Below are 12201 nucleotides of genomic sequence, written 5' to 3'. Positions count from 1 at the left end.
GAACAGGGAATTTATTTCTCCAGGGAAAGCAAACACTGCTACATTTCCAGTGAAGGATTATGCGTAGCCTCAAATTGATGAGCCTGTGTCTTTGAATTATATTTACTGAGATGAATCGTCTGAGCAGCGACAGTTACACAACTTTAAATTCAAATCAGACCTGCTGGTGTGAAAAGTTGGCCCAAGTGCTAAAACAAAGTTTTAGAATTCTGACTTTTTTTATAATAAATTCTCCTATGATAATCTATCTCCTGTAGTACATAGACTATCGAAGGTATCACAAATATATCAAACATAACAAAATACTGTATCTTCTAAGGTTAAGAAAATGTGAATAGAAAGAAGGGTTATACAAAACCTAAGACTAGACCATAGACTGTATATATAGAAGTCTGAACATAGTTTTGATTTTTGGTTCTTAGATACCTGCCTTTGAAATTGTTGCTGCTACGACAAATATACCAAAAGACAGATGAATCAAAATGTGTTTGTGATTTAGTCTACAGTAAAATATGTTAACCTGCAGATTTGTTATATAACTTTTAGACAATGGAAGCAATATCTGCTTGTATTGGGCCTTTGTAGGCAATCTTGCTAATCAATGAGCCGAAGCTCTGTAATGTACTGTTAGCTTTAGAGTAAGTCAGGGACTACAGTTTAGTATAATGCCTCTTAAAGGGGGAGTAGCATCATTATAATAAAAATACTTTGAAAATGAGATTTTGTCTCAATGTTTTTTATCTGGTTAAATAAAGGTTAAATAAAAAAAATAAAAATAAATAAAAATAAAAAATGTGCCTATTTGGACTACACACAAGTGTAACTGTCAGCACCCTGCTGGACTGATAATTAAACGTGTCATTGTTTTCTGTGTAATATATTTCTATGAGCACTGTGTCAGCTGGAGAAGCGTGCTAATTGGATAATTAAGAGTTGAACTTTTAATTAAGTGTTTGCCACGACAATTTGTCAGTTTTATGTCTCTCGAGCGTGATTTAGTGTGGGAGATATTGTTTCATTATGCTGGTGTATATTTAAGTATATAGTGATAAATGTCAACTCAGCAGCGGCCTGAACATGTTGTGAAGCTAATTGTGTTACCACTGTGACTTTACCCTCAGTCCAGAACAGATTTTCTTACAGGTACAATAAAGTACATTGCAAGCAAGTAGCATTGTTTTCCAGATTCTACATTTGTTGTTGTTGTGAACATATAGTTACTCCTTTGATAATAAGCGTTCATGTTCATGTTATTTCAGTCTAGGCATATGATGTGTCTACATATGTAGATGATAGAGTATTTTGTGTTTTTTATAAATGCACAGCCAAGATGATGAGGCTTCAGCGGGATGAAACTATTTTGACCTAATTGTGATAGTTTTGGAAATATATCCAGAGTAGACGTAGTTGTGGGGCTTGCAGATATGCATACTGTAGCATGGAAGACTGAACTATTTGCCTTGGCGGAGATCTGTGCTCTCCGAGTGCCCTTAGTTATCTGTTATCTAGCATTTGTTTGGACTGCAATGTGCTGCGGGTTACAAACGGGGGCGAAGTCATAGATTGCATCGTCATTTCCAAATTTGAAAAGTTTGCTTTATACACTCTGTATTTATAAAATGTCCCTTTACTGAATAATGTCTTGCTGGGGTGAGAGAAATTTGGTATAATCAATTATCAATCGACTTCTTGTGCTTTTTACTCTGGACTACAAGCCACAAACACATTATGCCGGTGAAGGCAATGAATCAAACAAATGTTCAAAAAGATTATAAACATTAGTCTTCATTGCAAACTGCTTAGGAGAATGGGCATTACGGTTTTGAGCCCACAATCCATTCAGAGCAGCTCGGTATGAAGGTTAATCAGAGCAGCCCCACTCATGAGGCTAATCAGAGGAGGATATTGTATTTCACTGTTGGTCTGAATCATCATGTCTTATACGCTGTGGGTGCTAAATCACACAGGAGATGTCAAACAACTTTTACCTGCAATGCTGGCAAAGATTTCGCTGATTCCTATCAGCACATACTGAGGCACTTGCCACCATATGGGTAAATCTGCAGCGTGGTAGGTAACATTGCCAAGCACCTGGTCAATGGTACCCTTTGATTTGATGATCTCCAGGCGTTTTGTTTCCAAAATACCTGAGGGGACAAAAACAAAATGCAGATAAGCATAGTTAGCAGAGTGTAAATGTAAGAAGAATTTGACAAAGCGTTGTTCTCTAAAAGACCTCCGTACACACATGTTTATAAGGAAAATTCTGCAACATACATACTAATTTAAAGATGCAAACAGGGCCACGGGTGAATCTAAAGGCTTGTATATTACTTGTCAGGATTAAGAGACACTTGCTAAGGTATTTAAAGTCCATGACACCAACAAACATCCAAACACTTGCAGAGGACTTAGTGCCAGTCCGTTAAGCATTTAACTCGTTTTAAGGCTACCCGAACGCTTCATTAAGATCACATCTGCACGCTTCCATACTATGGCAGTTGGTTATGGAACAGTGCAGACAGTTTTATAATAAGAGGCTAGCAGTTGTCATCAACCGCTGCCGCCTCCTAAAAGCTTTATTCGATAGAGCTATTATCATGTAACCAGAGGCTATTTCCAGATAACTCCCAGAGACAGCTTCCTATCATAACTACACTTAATGCTGTTCTTGAGAGAAGTAGTAGCCTTGTAATCCGACTATCCTATAATACCAGCCGTCCATCTCAAGCAGTGTGGCCACTGGGCTGCTGAGAGCAAGAGCCACACTATAAACACACACCCCTGCTTATAAACATCACACAGCCAGTGTGATCCCTGGCAACTCTGCTACAGCTTTTCATAAAAAAATAAATAAAGATGCTTTTGGACACCTAAAAGCCGTTGAGCTTTAGCTAAAGCAGATTAGTATATGAAGTTAAGAGAATGTGATAAAACATGTTTGAAAAAAACTCTTCAGAAGCAGTGTCAGCACAGCTTTTCAGAGCAGGCCTCAGTATGTGGCTGATTGTTGTTCACAAATGAAGAGCGGATCAGAAACAGTCCGTCTGACAGCATGTCTTCAGCTGTCTCTCTGCACTACGAGGTCCAGCTGTCCTCGTGCCAGGCGTGTGACAGCGGGCGCGATGAAACCCTGTGAAATATCCCTGCAACCATGACATCATGACACATTCATGCATGTTTGTTGAACATGGTTATGAAAGTGATTCTAACTCTCAACAGCAGCGGTGTGGCCAATGTTGTGGACACAAAGTGGCGGGCTGACAATGCAATGTGTTGGTCTAGCTCTTTTCTGGCAAAAGATGCCACACTCGGTCATTCACACCTATCCATCTTTCAGTCTCTGAACACAACATGATTTCAGCGACTGGACAGATGCAGATAAGCAGTGGGGACACACAGAAAACCATCTGAGGAAATTGCCCTTCAAAAAAATTATAAAATTGTAAGGCAGCAGCCAGGAGTCAATGTGTGTGACTGAATTAATGTGAAGCAAGGCAATGCAAGGGATACAGGGCGCACGGGCTCAGCAAATAATCATGGGATGAATAATTGTTCAAATAAGGTGCAGATACAATATAATTATTGGTGTATCTCAATAACAGTACATTTATAAAATCCAGGTCAGTACTGTGGTCCTCACTAGCGGTGTGTTCACCTACTGTTCTGTGACCAATGGCCACACCACTGCACCACTTTAAACCCCTTCTCTCCACTCCGAGAACCCAAAATTGCTTTCCGCAATATTTAGAATGTATTTATCCCAAATTCAACTGCAAGGACTGCACTTTCTTTCAGGAAGCCAAATGGAAAAGTAAATACCTAAATAACATTTGAACATCATAAAAAGAACATGTTGGAGCACCTTTTCTTCCAGGACTGCTCATGTCTCCTGAAAAGAAAATATGACTTTAAAGTGAAAAAGTAGACACATTAGATTTGGTTCATAGACCTTTCACCACATCTCTCTGATTGCAAAGGATGTTTTTGATGGGCTAAGTCAGCCTTTAATAATTCGCTAGAACATCACAAGACTCTCACTCAACAAACTTTCTCATCTCTTCTTCCCCATGTTTATATAAAGTGAGGCAAAAGGATAAGAGCAGTAGTCCAGCAGCCTTTTCCTCTCTCTTAACCACAACAACACCCACAGACAGCACACAGATATTTCAAAAGGTAGCTCTTATCTTAATTCATGGATCATCAATTCCAACCATGTAATGCAACTAGCACCCGATAAGCTTTGGCAGGTAAAAAAGTAGGTCACCTGCCACCATTGCAGTTAAGTGTTCTTTATTTCAAGATTTCCAAGAGTTGATATCCTTGCAGCAAAAGCAGTGCCTCTATTAAAAAAGTCAGGGATTAAGACAATGTGAAAATGTCATATTTCTACTGTCTCCTACTACTGACTCAGTGTTACAATTATAAAGTGTTCTACATGCAGTAGGTTTAAAACTTAAAGGTCCCCTATTATACTGTTTTTCATCAATATATTATAGGTCTCAGATATATACAAAACATGTCTCTGAAGTGTTTGCCTCGAAATATCAAACAGATCATTGTAGCATCCCATAATCCCCTCTGTTTCAGCCCTGTTTCAAAAGTGCTGATTCTCTGTCTGTTACTTTAGATGAAAATAAGGAGCCACTCCCCACGCCCCTCTGAGAGATATTTGGTTAAAAAGAACACAATGGTGCTCTAGGAGGAGATTCAGGTGAAAAGGTGGGGGGGGGGGGGGTTACCTTGGTTGGTGATTGGCTAATGGTTACACAAGCAAAAAATCGTTATGACATCATAAAGTGGCCAAAATCTGATCAGCTCATTTTCAGACAGGTTTTTATATAAATGGATCAGGACAAAAAGTGAGAGAATATTTTTTCCTGAAACTTTCAGAATCTCTTTACGCAGAGGGGACACATGTTAATGTATAAAAGACATCAAAAAGTGGATTTTGCATAATAGGTCCCCTTTAAGTGAAATTATTCGGCATGGCACTACATATCATACTCACCACTAACTCTATATTCCGCTGCTTTAATCAGCCACTACTAATATGAGAACTAACTTGGATTAGAGCTGATTAAAAAGACTGTTAATGTCATTATTACATGAACTTTTACCATATATGGAAAAATGCTTCTTCTTAGATCGATATAAAAACACATTTAAACACTGTGTATTATACGTATTGGTCTTTATACCATATGGCCTTTTACACATTCTGCTGTCAGATGACTATAGAGATGAATAACCTACTTATGCTGATGAGGATTCAGAGCACTAGCAGATTGTGAGTATGACAGGACACATACGGTAAGTATCATCTTATCTGGCGGCTCCAGTGTTCTTGTTGCAAAAAGTGTGTTCATGCAGCTCACACATTCAAAATTGCTTTTCGATCTGGACTCAAAAAGCACTTTGTAAAATCATTTGAAACAATAAACACGGCTGCTCAGACCTCTAATAGCTATTATAAAAAGGTTCAATAAAATTGCATTCAGATCATTATAAAGCAGTGTAACAAACATTAGTGATGTAGAATTAAGTCAGATCACATTATTTGCTGTATTTAAGTGTTAGACAAATGTCCTCTAATGTATCCGCATTGTAATTAGTTTGAACAAAATATTTAATAAACCCTTTATAAAATTGAATTATCCTTCATAATGGTTGTCAAATGTGATTCAGTGCATCATTAACAGACAATTGGCAATCTGGGTGAAGCACACCAGTCAATATCTAAAAGGTCACTAATGACAGAACGTGTCCATATTCTGTGGCAGACGCATTGTGTATCAGAGAAAGGGCAGAGGTTGTGGGTAATATAATGAGCATTGATTTCAGGAGTGTTACCTAGTTGCTTTCTTCCTGCCCCAAGCTTGTCTCTCTCAAATCATTTTAGCCTAGATATATCAATGCAGCAGCAACGCTGACAGGCATAGCTGAGACTTTTATTTATAAAATAATCTTCAGTCTGAAAGTTAATAGGACTGAGCAGCTCTGCCGCAGTCGCCTGAAGTCACTCGGGACCCAAAGGTAAGATGCCACAGCTCCCCCTGTGCTCTGCAGGGCGCGCTTTCCCTCTGCTAGGTGGAATGTGATGTATGAATACATCTGTGACAGACCATCTGCTGAATCCCACAGCAAAATATAACACAATAAACAAACCCTTCATTTAAGAGAATCTAATCATACTTTAGCAGCAATACTGTATTCTCACTGTTGGTGAGGAACTGATATTTTAGTACCATGTTTCCAAAGTCTGACAAAGGCAGTATTTAGAATTGAAATTAATAAATGATGTAACTGTGGTTCTACAAATGCATTGCTCGTTGCCTTGAAAGTACTGATTGCAAGTGGCATTTACCGCAAGCACTAACTTAGCTGTTTCATTAGCGTGTGTTTGGCCTACTTATGTGACAGCGTAGAGAGGACATGTCTGTTTTTACACTCACCCGCCGCCACGGCCGAAAACATAACAAAGAACATCCCCACTGCGATCCTCTTCAGAGAGGAAGGCAGCAGGCCGCGGCGTTTCAGGATGGGGTCCACCACTTTGTCCTTAAGGGGAATCAGCATGAGGATGAGCACTGCGTCAAACATGGTGAGCCAGGCTGCAGGGAAGCGGAACGTCACCTGGGGGATCAGAGGAGGAGGATGAGGTAAAGCTGTGCAAAAACGCAACAAAGCATGAAAACTACTGAGAAAGTCAGTGCATTCCCACACAGTTCACAGAGTGTTTGTGTTCCTATGAGTGTGCATGTGTGTGAGCGCGTGTACCCGGGCCTTAATATTGCTTTGGCACCCCCAAGTGGACAAAATCAAACATAATGAAATAGAAAATATTCGTTTCACTTCACTTCAAGGAAGCTTACAGTCGATTTCTTAGCGATTAGTAGGTCAATAGTAGTTATTATTTGTGTGTTTTGTCTTTATTTTATCATAAGTAGTAGTAGTATTGTTTTACCTTGCTTATCAATAAAATGTGTAAGAGGCATTTGAGATGATTTCAGCACAAACTATAAACTAGTATCATTAGGTGTAATTATGAAAATAATAATTCTATTTGAGAAACAGACTGGATGCAATATAAATCAAAGGGAAAACCTACTGTGAGCTTTGTTTGTTGTATGTGCCTATAACTTAAGGCAATATCTCATTGTCTGAGGAATGGAAGACTGCAAACTGCTGGAGATGTTTTTTTGCAATTCAAATTCCAAGTGCCATCTGAGCTCCTGATGCGTCTCTGGTTGAATAGCATAATTTATTCTTAGATTGAATTTCTATTTCTGCGAGTAACCACTGGCCATCTATACAAAGCTCCTTAGAGGGTTTTCATTCCTTGTTTGTGCATTATCATATTCGCAATGATAGAAAGAGCCAAGGGAGACTTTTACCAAGGAAAGCATGGCGTGAAGGATGAAACTGATGATGGTGTTCTGCTTTTTATACTTCCACAAATAGACTGAATACTTTGTGCATACAGGATGTACTCTAGATCATGGTTCCCCGGTTTAGGACTCAATAAATGATACACAAGTTGGGAAATATGAGCAATAAAGAACGAAAAAGACATTTACATACATATAAAAAGGTAACCACCTTTTATATGTATCCTAGGGTACTATAAATATATTTGAAAAGGTAGTTTTGAATATTTATTTAAAGTATGAATCCCTTACACAACATAGTTCAAATAGTTACTGTTGTAAAAGTAAAGTTCATGCCTGTCTGCCTCCCATAGAAATATATAAGTATAAGTGTGGGCTCTCATTCTTTGAAGAGGCATTATTTGCTAAGATTTGCTACAGAAATGTGTCGGGCAAGGTAGGGGGATCACATCAGAGAGGAAACTAATCTCACTTCCCTTTTATGTTGAGAAGTGTCAAGACTGGTAGCTGAAAAGGCTCAGTTCTGTTTTAGATACTAGGTAAACAGTATGTGGAGGGGGGAAGGGTGCCACTATGGATATTTAACACAGTTAAACACACAAGTATATGAGTGAACAAAACTATGTCGAAAGTATCAATGCTACACGTTTCTGTGCCTTAAAAGGACAAATGTAAGATCACATGAATGTAGCAGTAGGGTAGATTGCGTGGTTAACAGGCCAGTGTTTCACTTTACATTTCCATGAAATCACTGCATTTCACCTCACCTCAAGCATGCCTGCTCATAAAGAAGAACCGACGTACTACACTTCCTCGTATTTTTCCGATTTCATCACATTAAAACCTTTGATTTTTGAGGAGTCCTACAGTATATCATGTGGAGCAACTGGAGGAGATTCAGTCATCAAAGCCCTCCAAAACATAACATACATTCTGTCAGAGAGAGAGACGCGCGTACAGCAGCAACACTAGTCAGGAAGGATCAGATGGAGGTGCTACTGCGGAGAGGTACAGTCACCGCCAGGTTGCTAATCTGCGAGGTATTAGTCTGTGAAGTGAAGTTCTGACTTAATCCCCAAGGCATTACCAACCTTTGCTTCTGCCTCCAGCTGTTGCCTACAAATGTGTGTCAGTGGCCTACAGACTGCTTTAGTTTCAGCCGTGAAAACAAATCTAGTTCAAACCTGATTATGTGGATGCAGGTTAAACTCCAAGCTGATATGTTTTCTAAATAGAATTATACAGAAGTTGCTAAATATGTGACCCCATTGCTGATATTCTTTTTTTAAACAAGAAACAGGTGCTTGGACTAAGAGTGTCTCTACTTTTCGGTTACCTTGGAGCCAGGGGTGACATCTGACGTACTACCAGGAATCCTCAGATGGAGGCCCTGCAGGATGTACGTTGTCTGCATCTGCAACACAATAAGAAGATTAGAGTCTCAGCGTGAGGTAATTCTCCACCTCATGATCACCAGGGTGTCTGGTGCAAAAACACTCTTCTCCAACATTGAAGCAGGAAATAATCATCCCTCGCGTTAACACAAGCGCTTCCAGAAATCTTAAATACTCATGTTTAATTCCTTCATGTTTTTCATCTTGTGGGAAACATGGCTCGTATATTTTGTATTTAATTTAAAATTGGGTGACCTTACCTGGAAGTACACAGTCCAGTATGGGATAAGAGCAAAGAAAACTGGGAGAACTTTCACCAGGGATTTCACTTCTTCTACTTTCTCTTCTGGATATTTTCCTCCATAGGAAACTTTGGCACTGTCGAGCAGTGTTGGCTTGTTGCTTCATGGGGAGAAGAAAAAAAGAATACCTTTGAAATATTATCTTAAACCACATTGTTATTGATAGCATAAAATAAACACATACATATAGAACACAGATAAATGACTCTCAACTCTTGAAGTTTGAGACTTAATCAGCCCTTTTGAGAACACCCTTACATTAATGCACTTCTATAGAAAAGGATTTTTTTTTTTTTTAAAGCCTATAATCCACATCTCTGGAGAAAATGTTGAAAGGCTGTGGGATTGGAAAACTTAAAATATTCAATGTCATGTTTTTGAACCAATTGTGCTACTTTGGTTCAAAGTCAAGTAACAGCACTTCAGAATAACTTTGCGCCACAGGGAATGAAGATAAATGCCTGGACCGGTGGGTAGAAAATAATTATAGGGGGGATCAAAGGAGGTTTGTAACATAGAGGTATACCTGTGCTATCCACTGGAGTCAACATGTGCCATGACCAAAAATACTTGCTACTCTGTTGGAAAGAGCCTTCCTACTGGGATGGATAAATGCTTTGCTATTTCACATATAATGTGAGTGTGCCGTTTGTCATTCAGGGAATTACTTTATTACTTTATTGTTTGGAAAATACTCAATGTACTCTTTCAATATCAGAGTAGCACATGATAACAAAGGCCCAACTGTAACTGCGTACATGACAGGAAGTATGATTACCTGGAAGAATGTCAGGACACACTGTTAGGCATATGATAGCTATGTGACAACGATTAACATGATGATTCAGCCTCTATGGAGATAGACATGTGACAAGCATGATCATTTCTGACGTGGGTCTTAGTTAATCTAAAACTAAACATTGTATACTGCTTTGAACCGGTATTCTGCATCTTGTGACTGTGATACACCCTCTCTTGTATATAAGCATGTGAAGGACACTGTTCGGGAACTAGTTGTACCATATGCTCTGTATGTGGTGACTACTTCCATTCTTGCAAGGATAATAAATACATGTATCCTGATATTGAAGCTCAAGCCGGTGACGAGTGATATTTTTCTAACATTTGTTATCATATCGTCGTCATCTTTTTCCCATTATTACATACAATGCTGTAAAATAACCAACACAGAGATGAAATGTCGCTCTCACCGGAGAAGGTTTGGCTCCTTTGGTTTCTTGGAGCAGCATGCAGAGCCCAGGATCCTGAACATGTCTGTGAAGGCGCTGCCATCAGCGGGCTTGGTGATGAAGACAGTACGGCCCAGGAGGAAGACAATGAAGGATATCCCGAGGCACACGGTGGGAATGATGTAGCCAACCCAAAAACTGTAGTTTTGCTGGATGTAGGCCACACCTCCCAGAGACAGGATAGCTCCCAAATTGATGCACCAGTAGAACCAGTTGAAGAATCGGCGCGTGGCCTCGGGTCCTCTGTCTTTGACCTAAGATCACATACAGAGCAACAAATGATGTCATTGTAAGTTGGTCACACATACAGGGAGAAATAAACAAAACATGTGTCTCATAGAAAAGATCTTGAACACTAAAGATCTTTACAGCTGAGTGTCAAATCAGATCAATGGTAAACTAGCAGCAAAGGTCAGCTATCAAGGAACTGTGTTCATCAGCACTTTGATATGCAAGTTTTGAAAGTCACATAAGGAAGTTAACTCTAGAGAGATCAAATTGTGTGCATGTGAAAGGCAATTGCAATGGGCAAAGCAACAAGCTGTTTTTAAAAGTCCAGTTTTTTAAATCCTGACAATAAATGAAGAGAAAAAACTGCTCCGATGATGAGGACCAAGCTGAGACAGACAAGGGGATGAGAGGTCACAAAATTACTTTTTTATAGTGATAATGATACACGTTGAGCAGCTCTGTCGCCGGGTGGCATATTCTAATAGCAATATAACATTGGTAGAAGAATAAGGTAAAAAGAGTGGAAGTATTTTTTATAACTTATAATAAACTGCAACTTTTTTTGTTTATTTCTTATCTGATTCAGACCATCTAATTGCCGGGTATCATCTAAAATTGCATTATAATAAAGTCTAAAAATAATGCATACATAGAGAAGCGTACTTTAATAGCTCCTACATTTAGTTTTGACACAAGATCAATCAGAGTAAGTGGTTGTGTTCCCTCCAGCATTTAGCCACGTCAGGACAAGACAAACATCTAATTTACTTTCTTGTTTCAGTGTTGACCATCCATCAAATACAGAATATGATCAAGTATAAATATTACAATGATCATATGCTGGTAGACATTGCATCTGCAGTGACTCATAAAAAGACCAAAAAAAGCTGCCACACAGTGTCCTGCTTTTATTCGATGTCCCAGTTTCAAACTCTATCCATCATCCGCTGCCTGCACAGAACGACAGCAGCTACAGTAATCCTCTAACTTTATGATTACTGAGAAGTTGTATATTCTTTTTTTTAAATCACTGTCGAAACAAGTAAGGCAATGTCCACATAGAAAGAGGGTGCAATAATACTAAAACGAAGCAAATTTCACGTATTAACTATTCATCAATTAGACTTCGAGCTGGAGGAAAATATGAAGGGAAATTGTACCTCTAAGTGACACAGATCATATTGCTCTACTTAAAAACAAGTCACATTTTGTCAGTTTCTATAATTTTGTTTTGCTCGAAACTGTCTGAAATGTAGAATATTTATTCTATATTTTGCTGTTGTGTTTTCTGTCGTGTGCGGGCGTACCCGTCTCTGTGTTTATTTGTGTCCCTCAATGTATGGACTTTGCTTGATAGTGTGCCCCGTTGTGTCTGTTTGAACATGATCAAAAGGAGCATTGACAGAGACGTGAGGAACTTGTAATGAGCGTAGTGGGATCAGGAACTAATCATATTCACCCTGCCGGTTCACTGGGAGAGGTTTTAACTTCTCATAGTTAGATTATTTTTGAAAACAATCACCCCATTGATGAACTTTTCCATATTATATGACAGCTTCTTGTGCTGACATTTTCAAACTAACCAAACAGCGTTCTTTTTCACTTCCTGATGGCAATAAACGATTATTCAAAA

General features: G+C 38.9%; 1 protein-coding gene across 2 annotated transcripts in view; it reads right to left on the bottom strand.

Annotated features, from left to right (window-relative positions):
- The window catches only part of slc15a4 (solute carrier family 15 member 4), a 28235-nt gene that overhangs the window by 14829 nt on the left and 1205 nt on the right, over positions 1–12201 (bottom strand). For both annotated transcript variants that reach the window (XM_034118058.1, XM_034118057.1), the window contains exons 3-7: positions 10299–10591; positions 9046–9187; positions 8728–8805; positions 6456–6636; positions 1989–2147 (exon numbers count right to left, since the gene is read on the bottom strand). In XM_034118058.1, the coding sequence (XP_033973949.1) occupies positions 1989–2147; positions 6456–6636; positions 8728–8805; positions 9046–9187; positions 10299–10591 (853 nt within the window). The remainder of the gene's footprint in view (positions 1–1988; positions 2148–6455; positions 6637–8727; positions 8806–9045; positions 9188–10298; positions 10592–12201) is intronic.

This window comes from Trematomus bernacchii, unplaced genomic scaffold (genome assembly GCF_902827165.1).
Source record: "Trematomus bernacchii unplaced genomic scaffold, fTreBer1.1, whole genome shotgun sequence".
NCBI lineage: Eukaryota > Metazoa > Chordata > Actinopteri > Perciformes > Nototheniidae > Trematomus > Trematomus bernacchii.
This window is presented reverse-complemented; position numbering and strand designations above follow the sequence as displayed.